Source organism: Pseudorasbora parva, chromosome 2 (genome assembly GCF_024679245.1).
Source record: "Pseudorasbora parva isolate DD20220531a chromosome 2, ASM2467924v1, whole genome shotgun sequence".
NCBI classification, from domain to species: Eukaryota; Metazoa; Chordata; class Actinopteri; order Cypriniformes; family Gobionidae; genus Pseudorasbora; species Pseudorasbora parva.
The window spans coordinates 16356054-16372675 of record NC_090173.1 but is presented as its reverse complement, the minus strand read 5'-3'; the positions used below and the strand labels follow the sequence as shown (position 1 = coordinate 16372675).

Genomic DNA, 16622 nt, shown 5'->3' with positions numbered 1-16622 from the left:
AACACATTATTTCACATTTCGCACTGTGTTGCACAGGTAGGCAAAAATTAAACAAAATTCAAATTGTTAACATATATTAAATGATGTGATTGAACCAATTGTACAAAACAAGCCAAATCCGAATTTACTGAATGTTGATCCCAACAATAGATGAAAACAGTCTGAGAGCAAGAGGAGGATTATTGTGTGTAAGAATTGGATGAGGATGAGCAGTGTTGTACTGTAAAGACTGGATCCGGCACACTAGAGAGTTTTTCCCTTTACCTGGCAAGAGTCAACATTGCCTGTGATGTGGACAAAGTCCTCAGCCCACAAAGACATGATGCTGAGGCAGAATGAATTTCTCACCAACTTTGATTTTGCAGTTGCACTATTTTTTTGTTTTTTTGGCTTTTTCATTTGGACAACTTATTTTTTTTACAGTATGCCAGTGCTGAATATGCAGACATTCAGCAATATTCAGTACAACACTACTCATGTAGTGAATGCAGTTATATTCACCTTACTACTGTAAATTGTGATTACAATTAAAAAATGTGTGTGTGTGTGCGCGTGTGTGTGCGCGTGTGTTCGAGTGTGTGTGTGCGTGTGCGTTTGCGTGCGTGTGTGTGTGTGTGTGTGTGAGACCTGAAAGCATTACTTGATTTTGCCAGAAGAGTCAGATGTTTTCTGAATGTAGTTTGTAATGCTGCAGTGCATGCTGGATGCCAGCATAGAGACAAATAAAGCGACATGGAACACATAATCGGAAAGCCACGCTCACCGGGAGAGCAAAATCCCGGTGCTGTCCAGTCTTATTTCTGACTTACTAAAAAGAAAAAAAAAAAAAGAAAAAAAAAACTAACAAGTCTAAAAGCTGATATGTTACAAGGTGTACAGAAAACAAGCTAAAAAGCCCAGAAGTGTTTATAAGCTGCTGTCCCAAAAAATGAGCATTTAAAGACATAAAAGTGAATGAGACCGAGCGCGACATGTGAGATTACACTGAGAACTACGCCCACTGGAGGGGGAAGTAATCAGCGACAGGAAATATAACATATAAAACCGACATTTGGATATTTGAAATGTTTACTCCACACGTAGGCATACTGAGTGTCAGGATCCCAAAAATGACCCATTATTCCTGCTAAAGCGTGACGCCTGTAAAAGCTTATTGCCTGTATCCACTTTTGTGTCCTTAAACGCTCTTTTTTTTTTTGAGTCGACAGCTTATAAAAACTTAGATATGTATTTTTTAGCCTGTTTGCTGCACACCTTGTCACATATCAGCTTTTAGACATTGTTCTGTTTTTTGTAATAAGTCCAAAATGACAAGGAGGCAGAGTCAATGGAGAGCGTTGGATCTGAAGTGTGTGATCTGATACTCACCGTTATTACAAGTTCAACCTCAACCACTGTCTCTGTCCATATCCTGACATTATGCTTTGCTAGTGATGGAAGTCTGTAATTTTTGTTTTAATCATCTAGTTTATGAAAACTAAAAGTCTGATCAGAAATAGCAAAAGAGTCATCCTGAAGGTCTGGCCTATATTTTGGTGGTCATAGTTTGAAAGGTTTGGTTACTGTTAAGTCATTTGTGTCTGTAATTTGATGCACATATGAATTTGACGATTCATATTCTGAAACAGTAGTGGCAAATTATAGACTTCTGAGAATGTGAGGAGGGTTTTGTGATGCTGGGGTAGTATTAGGCCATTTCTTGTTAACAAGTATATCATGTAGTATAACATTCTAAGAGATGCATGTTACACACAAATATATAAGAGAGATGTCAGTCTGACAGCATATCAAGGGAGGCCATGCAACTATTTCATACTTTTGCATCATGCAAACAATGCTTCTGATATGGACAACAACAACAACAAAAGTCTAGGATAAGGGCTTCATAAATCATTTTGAAATACCTTGAAATTTTTGAGAGCTGCATTAATCATATATGGGACATCCAGTGGCATTCATTAAATAAACCACCCAGAAGAAAACTGTTGTCCATTCTAAATATTCGTGAATGAACGGAAAATTAATGTCTATCTAATTACAACATGGGAACATGCAAGCATCTCTGAGGTGTACAAAATGCTGGAAAGCATAGCTGTCTGTTAGCATTTCCATTCATTTTTATGGTAATTATTAAGATGGAACACGGGTGGAAAAAATCCATCTTTACTTATAGACACCAAATTCTGCTTTTTTGAGGCATATATATATATATATATATATATATATATATATATATATATATATATATATATATATATATATATATATATATATATATATATATATATATATATATATATATATATATATATATATACTCAGTGCTTTATTGAAGCACCTTTGGCACCAATTACTGCCTCAAGTCTTTTTGAGTATGATGCTACAAGCTTGGCACATCTATTTTTGGGCAGTCTCTCCTATTCTTCTTTGCAGGACCTCTCAAGCTCCATCCAGTTGGATGGGGAGTGTTGGTGCACAGCCATTTTCAGGTATCTCTAGAGATGCTCAAACGGGTTCAAGTCTGGGTTCTGGCTGGGCCACTCAAGGACATTCACAGAGTTGTCCGGTAGCCACTCCTGAGTTATCTTGGCTGTGTGCTTAGGGTCATTGTCCTGTTGGAAGATGAATCTTCACCCCAGTCTGCAGTCCTGAACGCTCTATCAAGGATGTTTCTGTATATTGCTGCATTCATCTTTCATTCGATGCTTACTAGTCTCCCAGTTCCTACCGCTGAAAAACATCCCCACAGCATGATGCTGCCACCACCATGCTTAACTGTAGATATGGTATTGGTCAGGTGACTGGTTTCATCCAGAAATGGAAATTGCCATCCAGGCCAAAGAGTTCCATCTTTGTTTCATCCAACCAGATAATTGTGTTACCCGAGAGTCCTTCGGGTGCCTTTTGGCAAACTCCAGACTGGCTGTCATGTGCCTTTTACTGAGGAGTGTCTTCCGTCTGGACACTCTACCATCTAGGCCTGATTGGTGGAGTGCTGCATAGAAGGTTCACCTCTCTCCACAGAGAAACACTGGAGCTCTGTCACAGTGACTACTGGGTTCTTGGTCACCTCCCTGACTTAGGCCCTTCTCCCCCAATCGCTTAATTTGGTCAGGCGATTAGACAACTCCACAAACAGCCTTTCCCGCTTCACGCATTACTAACCAGGTTTACTTTATTTCTGGCATTTCTGTTGCAATGGAAATGATAGTTTCATTTGAATTCACCACTATGGTGACCAGTGTTTGCTTTAGCTCAGCCTTTGCCCCTTTACTTTTTAGCTTTATTTTTTATCTGGCTGCAGTGTGTTTATAAAGCATATTTGTTATGGCAAGGAGAGCCACAAGAAAATGTGATATCATGCAGTGGCCTTCATCTTTAATGCTAAATCATCACTTAATTATCTCATTAACATCAACACTACTTCAATAGTACTTTAACTCAGTAGTGAGCACACACGGACACTAAGAAGTGTTAATTTAACATAGGTGTTTTTTCTGTGTGCTATTACATAAATCTTACCCATTTCATTTATATATGACTGGCATATATGAATCACATTCAGTTTATTAATACAATTTCATTTTTTGCAATTCTTATACACAAATCTTATGTTTAGACATGACATTTTTTGAGTGTAGAATTTTTAGGAAATTAAGGAATTGAATCTGTTTTGGAATAAGGTTGTAACAACAAAATGTGGAAAAAGTAAAATGCTGTGAATACTTTCTGGATGCACTGTACTAAATCGTGACAGGAAAAAAAAAAATGTCCTGATTAAAGGTGCACTATGTAGTATTTTTGCAGTACAATATAAAAAAAAAAACTAGGCCAGTGTTATATATTTTGTTCAGTTGAGTACCTACAATATCCCAGAAGTTTCCAACTATTTGTAAATTGTGAGAAAATTGCTATTTTAACTAAGGACCGGGACGTTTCAGCATAGCGTTTGAAGGAGTCGCCTGTTAATTGCGTCATATCTGCGTTACCCTCGGTTTCGGCTTTTATTTGGCAGGAGCGCTTTACTCTTAGCAGTGTGAACAAGTGAACGCACGGAGGAACGTCATAACATCATTTTAAACACACTTAAATGTATCTAATATGATAAACAGAGCTGGATTACCTCAAAATCATAACCGGAAGAGCGGATCAGTGCAGGCGCCCGGCAACTGTGTCCCGTCCCATCATAATAAAAGTCCCGCTGCTCGCGAGGCGGGTATTTGTTTAACAATCGCTCCAGCAGCTGTGCTCAGGTCCAGAACACTCGGTCCTGCTCTGCTTCAGACTACAGTAACGTTAATAACCGCATACATGAAAGTGATTTCTGCCCGAGTCCTATTTTCCACCGGCTGTGATGAGAAGACCACATCTCCCAAGATGCTGCGCTCACACTTTGTGTCATCAAACTACGCCTTTGTTTTGAATAGGCGCCCTCCAGTGGGCGGAAAGTTGCATAGTGCACCTTTAATTCAGGCCTCTGAATCTTTTTGACACAGGCTCTGTCATTATTGTTTAATAACAAACTAGCGGACTGAAATCATACAATTCAACCAGACACATGTTTACTTACACAAAGACTAGCATGTATACATTGTCAGAAAAAAAAAGGTACAGTGCTGTGACTGGGGCGATACCCTAAAGTACAAAAGTGAAAAGGTATATCTTTGTACCTTACTCACCCATAAATGTAACATATTAGTACCTTAAAAGTAACATATCAGTACTTTAAGAGTGGAAATTAGTACCTTAAAGGTACATAGTAGTACTTTATAGGTACATATTAGTAACTTGTCAGTTTTGTACCTTAGGATACTGCCCCAAATGTACCTTTTTTTTTCTTACAATGTAGAGGGGTGAATGACAGGTAGACATGATAATAATTCCAGAGAAAGAAAACAAAGCAAAATGCAGCTACAGGCTGCTGTCGATTAGTGCTGATCCATTAAACATGTCTGTGACTTGCCCTCAATTAAACATTATGGGAAAGACTGTGTAATTTTCATTTACACATGTTTTCATTTACACACATTCAGTGAGCTATCTTATGGGTTGGGAATATACAAACATGCAGATGTGGCCAAACAAAAATGACAGGTCATCAATCTATTTGTAAAGCGTTGGCTGTAATGATGCACAAGAAATCAAAAGAACTAGTCTTTAATAGCATTTAAAATCTAATAGGAAAGTGGAAAGGAAATTACACTATCTATAAAGCCCTTAAAGGGTTAAGGTGATAGATAAAATATGAGATGGGGGAAAATATATACAAATCATTGTATTTGCGTTTTCTCGTTATTATATAGTTGGGTAGTTATATTGTATATAATTTGCGGGCATCAGGGAGACACTATTAACAATAAAGCACTTTTAAATGCACGCTCACTTTTTAACTTTCGGTTTCCAAATTTGGACCATGCATACTCCACGATAGTATTACGAAAGTAAGCAAACTCCATCCTGTCAAACTCTCCAGAAATTCTTCCAAATCTCCACCGTCTCAGGTTGGAGTCTCCATTCCCCGGGCCTTAGCCCTTGACCCATCAAGGTGAAGTTTCCGCACTGCCGAAAAGTCTACTAAGGGAAATTAGTTTCTCGAGGCTGACCCCTGATGCATCTAGAGTAGAATGTCTGATGCCCTGAAGCAGATGGCTGGCAGCGGACAACCAAACACAGCTCTAAAACCCTCCTTGGATAGGACAAAAAGCTTGCAGACAGGAAGTTTAATTCTGGACACAAACACTGTCAACAACAGTGAAGTCATTATCAAGCGTTTGAAGAAATGGTAGGATAATTTAAGATGTTTTAAACTTTGACAGCCCTAAAAATGGTTTTGTCAAATCTTTTTTTCCCTTTGTCTCTCAAACCTCAACATTGCTGTATGTGAGCGCAATCAAAACGCTGAAAAGTATTCAGAGCACATTTTAAACATTCTCCATACAGGCAGGGTTTCTCAACTCTGGCCCTTGTTATCTGCTTTCAAAGTGTCAAAGTGTATCTTCAATCCAAAGATTCAAAGTGTATCTCCAATCCAAAGATTCAAAGTGTATCTCCAATCCAAAGATTCAAAGTGTATCTCCAATTCAAAGATTCAAAGTGTATCTCCAATTCAAAGATTCAAAGTGTATCTTCAATCCTGCTCAAACTGTAGCATTCTATTAATCTTGAAGACCAAAGGTGTAGGTGTGTTTGATTGGTGTTGAACTCTGCATGTCAGTGGACAGTGGTCAGAGTTGAGAACCCTTGACATAGATGGTGTGTGTTACACTCTTTGGGGCCGTTCACACAGAATGCGTGTTCCATTCCATTGTGGTACTTTTCCATTGTTTTTCTTTGTAAACATGCGCTAGAAGGACGTGTTGCGCTCACGTCTTTTGCAGTATCTCTTGCATCACAATGCGTTGTAAAAATACACCTTTTCAACTTTCTTTGCTTTTGTTGTAAAAGTCCTCATTTGTAAGTTGCTTTGAGTAAATATAACTCTTACAGTAAATTCCCCTTTGTTGAATTAACACTGCTCTGCGTTCATATGGGAACCACCAGCAGGGTGTTTAAGTAAAACTGAAGCAGTGTTAGTTAATTAAAGATTCTTAAGTGATGAATTGAGTGATGTTTGTTTGATTATTGAAGACACCTGATGATAATGAACAGGATCACTGAAGGCAAGAGAAACAAGAACGCTTTAGATAAAATCAACCGAAAATACATTAAATCTCTTTATTTCTGTCATTTTGTCTACAGTTTTTTTTGTTTTTTGTTTTGTTTTTTGAGAATAACAGAGGTTTAGATGTTGATGATGTATTAAATGCATTATTGATCACCATTATGGTGATCAGTGTTTCCTTTAATTGGGTATAGTTTGACTTGTTTTTTATATCAGTTTGTGTTTTTTTTGTTTTGTTTTTTGTTTTTGTTTTTTGTAACAGTGTTAATAAAACATAATTTGTTACAAAGGAATAATGCAAAAAAAAAAAAAAAAATCGTAAGTTGCCGGGAAAAATACTTATCGTGTATGTTTTTATTATCTTTATTTTTCAAGCTATTTAGCTGTTATGTAGATTCAAATGTTTTTTCAGTCAAGAGCAAATATTTTCAACCTTTGGGAACCTAAAATTGGACCCAAATCATAAAGATATTTTGATCATGCTTTTATTTAAAAGCACTGATGTGGTTGCCTTCGGTCCAGCTTGTATACTTGTATATCCTATATCAGATATATTTCTTCATGAGTGAAATGGATCCCTTAAAAAATAACAAACAAAGCAAAAACAAAATGAAACTACAGTTTGATATATATCTCAAGTATAACGGCACCCATTGCTATACTAAATGTGTATCAATTATGTAATATGAATTGAGTTAATGTAAAAAAAAGTTTTATATTATTTGATATTTTATAATACAAAGGTGTGTATCCTTAATAATGACATAACAAACCAAAATGACTGAATCGCGAGCTGAATTGTGAGAGATGTGAACTGGAACAGGTTATTTCTGACATATCGACTTAATCTTGATTTTTTATTTTATTTTTGGCAGTAAAATTGATATTCATCATATTACGATTAATGTATCCCACTGGAAACAAGTAGCTTATTTTTGGCAATTCTAGTATCCTGGTATCCTAAAGAATATTTACACTGTTGACATACTATTCTGCAGAAATATTATGAGTAATATGGCAATATGCTATTCTGAATATAGCCTCTCTTCCCTCTTTCAGATCCTGGTGCATGTGGGCTTTCTGACTGAGGAATCCGGTGATGTGTTCAGTCCAAAAGTGCTGAAAGGTGGGCCACTTGGGGAGATGGTTCAATGGGCAGACATCCTTACCACCCTTCATGTGCTGGGACATAACCTCAAGATTTCACTGTCAGTCAAAGAACTGCAGGGGTGAGTCATGTGATAATGCTGCTCAGTCTCCAGTCATGTTACCTCATTAATAGTCATAAGCCAACCATCGCCCTGGTACTGTTTATTATTTGATGACCTTTGCAGATGCACTTCAGTTGCAGTGTTTTGATGGTGACATTGAGATCTGCTCAGATATAGTTAAAAATTGAACAACACTCAAACATACACAATGAACCAAATATACAAACTCAAATGTACACTTTTCTTTGTAAAGTATGTTATATGTGCTCATTTTCTAATTTCTGAAAATCACGTTCTGACTCTGGCCATCAGGTCCTGCTGCTGTGGAAATTACGCAGGTATCTAGGCGAGATAAATTAAATAAATACCTTGCCAAAGGCACCAAGTGTACCAGAAACAACAGGCATTCCTTTAAAATTCCTTCATTCAATACTAAGAGTGTATTTCAGCACTGTGGACAGCTCCCGTACACACACAGCAGTCTGGCGGTGTTTGCTCTAGTTTTACTCAACACATGTCCGGACGATTTTTAATCTCACTCTTGCACGTGCCTTGGATGCTCTAGTTTTTAATTAGAGCTGAAAATAAGGCTATTATAAAATACCCGAAGGGTGACACCTGCTTGAATGTGTGCATGTAATCAGTAAGACTTTGTCAAATAGTTGACAGGAAAGCCATAAGTGTACAGAGTAAACTATGTAAACATGTAAATGAGCTCACAACAGAAACAAAAAAGGTGCTTGTGAGGGCTTTGATAAATTGCATGAAGAAAAAAGAAAAAGAAAAAAAAGGTAATGTTGAACATTGAACTTTATTGTCTGTGGATGCTCTTAGTGAATTTAAATTAGTTGAAAAACTGAAGCTCCATGACAACAGGATTCTGTCTCACTTCACCCTGGACAAGGACTAGTTTGACCTTCTGGTTGAATGCTTCTGGGCAAAGTTGTAAAAAAATTCCCCTTTTGATGTAACATACAGAACATTTACATGGAATGCATACCCCCAACCAAAAAAGAAAAGAAAAGAAAGGATGTCAGCAAACAAAGGTAGACAAAGTATTGAAAATAAAATAAAAAACAACTGAAAGCGTGTTCAGGATCTTGCTTTAGCCTGGATGGATATGTTTGGCTATTTTACTAATATGTCATACACACAATATATTGCCAAACATATTGGGACACCTGCCTTTATATGCACATGAACTTTAATGACGTCCCATTCTTAATCCGTAGTGTTTAATGTGGAGTTGTCCCACCCTTTGCAGCTATAACAGTTTCAACTCTTCTGGGAAGAGTTTAGGTTTAGGAGTGTGTTTATGGGAATTTTTGACCATTCTTCTAGACGTGCATTTGTGAGGTCAGGCACTAGTGTTGGGCGAGCTAACCTGGCTCACAGTCTCCCCTCTTATTCATCCCAAAGGTGTTCTGTCGGGTTGAGGTCAGGACCAAACTCGCTCATCTGTCTTTATGGACCTTGCTTTATGCACTGTTGTGCAGTCAAGCTTCCCACAAAGTTGGGAGCATGAAATTGTCCATAATGTTGTGGTATGCTGAAGCATTAAGAGTTCCTTTCAATGGAACTAAGGACCAACCCCTGAAAAACAACTTTTGGACTTTGGAATGTTTTATGTGAAAGCCCCATTGTCAAGAATATCAATCAAACAGAGCAAATAACAATTTAAATATTTAAAATCAAAATCTAGTATATAACTTATGTGTTGGTTTGTTTGTTTGTTTGTTTATCTGGCTAAAATTCAACTTAAAAATAATAACTTTAACTAAGATTCAGGACCTCACGCATACAGTTTTTTTTAGGCACAAATAAAATGCTTACTTTAAAGTAATTTTCTCCTCCTAATTTTCATTCTATAGTATGTGGCAACAAAACCCACTACAGCCCTTTCCCACACACATGTAGGAACAAACAAATAGATTTACATAACTAGGAGAGAATTCTGTAGTTATTGTTTGCAATAAATGTGCAAAGTGGGCTCATATTGACTCTTCCAGTCACAGTAGAGATTTATTTTTGAAAAAGTGTGAACATTTTATAAAAATGATTCACAAGTAATGAAGCTTCTAGTAAAACAGTACAATAAAGTTGATTGATATACAATAAAATATGTAAAATATGACATGCAACCAGAAAGAGGGACATTGAATTCCGCTATTGTATGTTTCACCAGTAAAAATCGACTAGTCTGACAAGTTAGTAGTTATAAATACATTTTAAACATATGAAAATAGTTTCATATATGTATTGCAAATAAGTAAAGGTTTTTATTTTATTACCAACATTTATTATACACGATCAAAACATTAGACTTTACTGATTACTGATAATTGTAAACAAGTTAAATAAGTTAGCATATTTGTGTATGTATGTGGTGACAAACAGTATAAAAATACAATGTATGCTGTCATGTTGAGTGGCCGTAATGAGCACACAGACACGAGGATTACAGACTAAACAGTCTTTAAAGGAGTACTTCAGCGCTGGAAAGATGAATCTGTATTTAAACTGGGTCATTAGTGTAGTAGAAATGTGAAATTATTTTTGAATTTGGTGCCTTCTAGACTGAGAAAAGACAGAAAATGTATTTTTGTCTCATGGGGATGAAAGACTACAATTCCCAGAATGCTTCGCTGCTCTGTGAGGCCATTCCCAAAGCTACTGGATTACAGACACTACAATTAAATACTGAACGTGTGTGTTCAATATAACGGTCGAGTTGCCGCATGAGTCTCACAGCACTAACTCAGATTACATTTAACGTCATAAATGAGCTAATGAACTCTCGTGATGAGAGCAATCGCGACCACATTCGCGGCATACATCACAACGCGTGTTCAGTCTGGCGCGTTTTCAGTTAATGCCTTTGGAAGCTTAACCTTCATTGAAATTAATTTGAGAAGTTAAAACATTTACATTGCTTAGCATCTGTTTAAATTAATGCCTGCTGCTACGAGCTGAGCTGTGAGTGCGATCTCCCATCCCCCATATGCGGGTTGAAAACATGTGGAAATGGCTCCCTCTGCTGGCTGTAGTCTTTAGACTCTGGCCAAACATTCCAAAGATGACGCAAATATCGTCAATTTGCGTCACAGGAGGAATTGTTCCAGAAATAATCTCTCGTCTCAGCGGGATATGAGGGGGGAAATCACAATCGTTTGATTATACTCCAGGGATTCTAGTGATACAAAGCCATATGCTAATAGCTGAAGTAACCTTTTAATGTAAGAGAAACAGAACAAATGGACTGATGGACTGCATTTATATAGCGCTTTTATCCAAAGTGCTTTACATTTTTGCCTCACATTCACCCATTCATACACCGACGGCGATGTCAGCCATGTAAGGCGCCATCCAGCTCGTCGGGAGTTGAACCACCAACCTTCTGGTTTGTAGACAACCTACATGAACCACTGAGCCACTGCCGCCCACAACACAGAACAACACAAACACTTTACCATAAACTTGAACTGGACAACTGAACAAACAAAGCTGAGGGCTTAGATACAAGAGAGAACAGGTGTGCAAATTATATTAACAACCAATGAGACTCACTAGGAACACAGGCGAATGGAAGCGTGGAGAAACAAACTAAAGCATATTGAATCTAAACATAACTGTTAAACACAAGGGCAAAATGCATTAACATTTCAAAATGAACGCTGTGCAAGGGTATCAGTTTACATCATTTTAAAGTGCTACAGGAGCTGAGAGAATTTTTACAGATAATGACACAAATTCCCCATTTAAGCATTTAAATGGGCTTAAAAGCTTATCTTTTTACAGCAGATTTATTTCACAAATAACTATGTCACGAAATTAATTGTGATTTAAATGACAATAACTGGTACTGAAATTCATTAGTAAATTACTTTTCGCACCATCAGTTGCACACACATTCAAGTTCCGATGATATTTATGATCTTTGAGTTGATTTGGTGAGTCAAGAACAGTTGCAATTGTTTCAGTCCAATTTGCAGATGAATTGCTCAGTGTTATACATGAACCAATTCAGCCGGTTGATTGGAAAGAACCAATCTGTTCAAGAATTGGACATCGCTATCCTATCTCAGAATAGGGGGCTGTCCCTTCAGCTCAAAATATTGAGGAACGACATTTTTTTAAATGGAACGTAGTGGAGTATACAGTACATTATTATGTTATTATAGGAAAGTAAAAGTTTCAGAAAATAAAACTACTCTGATAAAGTACAGATACTTGAAAAACTTTGGGGTCCAGTCCCAAGTGTAAACTGGTATCTGTCATTGCAAAGGCATGCAGATTTTCTGGTAATCTTTGGCTGTGCTGCGAAGGGCAGCAGATAGAGTCAAAGTTGGAATTGTTTGAATTCCATGTTACAATGCTTGACTGACAACATGGCGCTCGAGGTAATGTTGTAATTGATGGTTTGCTCTACCGTTTAATGCATTGAGCCATCTGGAGTCACGAGTCATGCGAAAGGCCTTTGCACAAGTGTCTGCTAGTCTCTGTACAACAGACAGTTTCATCAGTCCTTTGAAAGATTAGGCCATTCTCACTTCACCTTCTAAAGTTGAGCTTTTGGTTTTTGCCAATCTGGTAACTGTCAAACCTGAAATGTGAGAAAATTGCCTTCAGTTACAGTTTTTTTAGCTCAACTTGAAGACATTCTTCTTTAATCTGTTTTGTCAGGACACGTGAGCCTGCTGGAGTTGCTGATCCATATCTCTGACAGACTTCAATATGCTGCTTTGAAGTTAGATGAAATGCAATTTCAATAGTCTTTTCATGAGGAGGAATAATGAATTCCTTTATTATGATCTGATATGTCAATAAATTGCCCAGCAAAATATTGAAACATATGTGAGAGCCAAAACCACTAACACACTTTACATAAAGTCTTTGCGTTCTAAGAAACCGGCTGCATTTCTCTGTTGCCCAAGACATTTCTCTGCTCAGATTCGCTCGAGTGACTTATTTATTTATTATTTTCAAATAAATGGTTCTTCATCTCTTGAATTTGCCAACAAACAAACAAACCCCTAAGCTTAGCAGGGACCTGAGCCATATCTAGGGACCAAAATATCACAGGCTGTTTTCCAAAACTCAGTAAGCCTTGTAAGGGAGCCTCCTAACTAAAATAGAAATTCAGCACACGAGACTCAACACACGTGATTTCAAAAGATTTTGTTATTAGCATGTTGCTAAGCTTACAATGCAACGCCAAATACCCTTTCAACTAATGTCAGTTCATTCGACAGCCATATTTACGATGACTATTCTGGGCATGCAAGACCAGTTCCTATACTTAAAGGGATAGTTCACTCAAAAATAAAAATATATCTGCTTACCCCCAGGGCATCCAAGATGTAGGTGTGTTTGTTTCTTCAGTAGAATAAACATGAAGATTTTGATTTTTCCCAATGCCATTACTTCCGCCGAAGGTCAAAACAACAGCGCGATCATAGGACATGATACATGTACATAGATGCTTCATTTGACCGATCTGCACAGGCACAGACTATAAATATGTCTATGATCGCGCCGGATTATTGTTTTTTTTTTTTTTTACTAGATGAGTTCGTCTGATATGAGGTAAAAAAACAACACAAATACTGTTGGTTTTCTTGCAGAAACCGATCGTTTCATGTCTTAAGACATCAATGTGTCGTCACGAGCCGTTGTGTTATGGATTCGTATTTCTATGTGTTTTTTACTCTCATAGAAAAACACCCCATTGACATGCATTATACAAGCAACAGTTGGAGTTAAAAATCTTCATTTGTGTTCTACTGAAGAAACAAGTACACCTACATCTTGGATGCCCTGGGGGCAAGCAGATAAACATCACATTTTCATTTTTGGGTGAACTATCCCTTTAAATGGAAAAATACAGATTTCAAAAACGTGGTTCCGAACTCACATTTAAATAACAAATTGGCAACAATATCTGAAATAATCTGACCTATAATGCTATCTGTGATGCTTAAATCCTTCGTATAAAAAGTGTGGTAGGTGTTTATTTTGAATAAATAAAAATGCTGTTCTATATAGTATGAATGTAATCTTGACATACTACATCCACAATTTACCAGCGTCAGTTACGTCACGTCACCTCCATCCATAATTCCTCTCCTGTGGCCTCATGGTATAGTAAAGCGTCCGTCGTATGCACACTTAAGAATCTCACGGGAAGTGTTCAGTCATCCAGGGATTTTTGTCTTCACTTTTATCATTCAGACATATGTTTGTCACTTACTGTGTAGGGAAATATGTGGTTGTATATGTCTTTGGTGATACTCTACATTTGATAGCATTTGTACCACTTTTTTTTTTTCTGGATAATGTATTTTTTCAAAGTCTTTGCTCATCTTCAAAACCGTTTCCTGTTAGATTTTAAAGATATTTGAGAAAAAAAAATGCTTTTAAGACATATGCAAAACAGCTACTTTAAAGTTGTTTGCTACACATACATTTTTTTTTTCAGATTAAGTGCACTTTAACAGATATCTTGGAGACCTACATATGCTATCTGGTTGTTAAACAGCACACTGTAGTGTACTTTTAAAAAGAGTACAAAAATAAAAAAAATGAAACGATAATTTGCCGATAGAAAAGAGATTTCCCCCCTCTATATCTAAATCGTTTTGAGTACCCAGAAAAGCGCTTTATAAATGTAAAAAATATATTTTTTGAATTATAATAAAACGTGTATTGCAAATAGCATGCAGTATGTTTTAATACGCAACATTATCCGTGTTTATCTGCCATTGTGGATTTTTTATTTTCTTCTTTTTTGCAGAGCACGATCGAATGCATTCTGAGATTTTTCTTCTCCACAAATGATTCATGCAGTTCTGCCTCAACATTTGTCTAGAACATCACCTCTCTATTTCTCTCAGTGGAATATTTCAGAAAAGTGTCTGACACACACTCTAATGACACACACATACTCAACCTCTCTGATGAGTCTCACCAAGGAAACGCGCTCTGATTGGCTTCCCCTCTTGACTCTGTACCTCATGTCTCTTCTCTGTAGGGAATGACAGATGTCGGTTCTCCAGATGTTGCAGAGGTTTATGATACACTCTCCTCCACAGCAGCTGCTGTCCGTCTACTCTCATCTTTATTCCTGCTGCTGTGTGCTCTCAGTGTCAAAGCAGAGCACAGATTCACACCAAATACATGAAACTCAAATGTGTCCCGTCAAAAGCCCAGCACATACTACAAGACAGAAGCTTGTCACCCTTTCATGTTTTAAAATTACGTGTAGCTCCCCGTTTCAAAACAGGTCAGCTCTCACTGCAGTCAGACGATAGAGCAAAACAAAACACCGGTCACGAATTAGAAATCTAAAACGAGAATTTTATGGAGAAATGTCAGAGGATTTTCGATATAAGAGAATAGGAGCTTGAGTTTGGGCTGTGACCAACATAGGCAATGTGGGGGACAATAATTGTAAATGGTCATAAGGTCCCCCACAATTTATGATATTTCTTGATGCTGCTCTCCATTACGCACTGGGACTGTTTGTTAGGATGGGAGAAATATAAAAAGTAAAAAAAAAAATGTAGGCTGGTCTGACTCAGGGGGCTAACAGCACCGTAAATGTCAAAATAATTGCCAATTAGATCAAAGAAGGCGGGGCTTAGAGGGATGGTTCCGTGTTTGTTTTTTTCTAGGCATGGTCGTGTTGATGGGGTGCAGTATAACATGTCTTAATAATATATATATATATATATATATATATATATATATATATATATATATATATATATATATATATATATATATATATATATATATATTATTATTATTATATTTTTTTTTTTACGCTGTATTTTTCTTATATTTGACCTTTATTCCACACCGCTGTCTCCACTGTCCTCTGAACTGTCCTTCTGCTTCCTGCTTCTATGAAGCCCATCCCTCTAAAAACTCAATGGTCTTAGATTGGTTAGATGGCCAAATGTAGTTTCCTGTATTTTTATTAGCTGAAGTGCCAAGCACAGGTTGTCCGGAAACGCCACGTCCCTTACCTTTACGGGCAGAACTCACATCTGGGGCAGAGTTTATGTTAATCGCAAGGGTTTATGATGTCACCAACCCGGGAAGACGCTCATTGTAGTCCAAACCGGCCGTTTTTGTAGGCAATAAACTGCCATAACTTTAAATGAAAATATTTCCGTTTGCTGTTTGCATTGAACTTTCAGCGCTGTAACTTTGCTGATACTGTTTATGCTCAAACAGCAACATTACACACTAACTAAAGTTAAAAAAGTGAAATCGCATGCAACCACCCCTTTAATGTTCACTCAAAATGAGTGTGAACTCCGCCACATTTGTAGTTTTTAGGGTGAAAGAGTATGTGCGTGAGAAGATATAAGTAGCTAAATATTTAATAATTGACAGCTGTTTTACGATAGATACGTTTATTGACCCACAATAGCATACAGTGATGCAAACTATTTAGCTTTTTTAAAACTGAAAATATGCTATAATTTAATTGATGATGTCATTCATAACTGAATGTGACGAGACAAGAAAGTGACCTTGGCTTACGTTACCCCTACATCTTACATTTTTTGTTAAGTCAGAAGTCACTTTTCCAACATAACTAGAATTGCATACATCCTATACCAGAAGCCAGTGATAAAGGGATAAATATGGATTTTTTTTCTTACAAAAATGCATGGATTTGCTTCAGAAGGTCTTTATTAGCCCAGTAGCTGTGTGGAGTACTTTTTATAATGGATGGA

At 37.1% G+C, this 16622-nt stretch overlaps 1 protein-coding gene across 2 annotated transcripts in view; it reads left to right on the top strand.

Moving 5' to 3' along the window:
* The window catches only part of LOC137092861 (alpha-1,6-mannosylglycoprotein 6-beta-N-acetylglucosaminyltransferase B-like), a 201477-nt gene that overhangs the window by 86103 nt on the left and 98752 nt on the right, over positions 1–16622 (top strand). For both annotated transcript variants that reach the window (XM_067457377.1, XM_067457386.1), the window contains one exon: positions 7721–7890. In XM_067457377.1, the coding sequence (XP_067313478.1) occupies positions 7721–7890 (170 nt within the window). The remainder of the gene's footprint in view (positions 1–7720; positions 7891–16622) is intronic.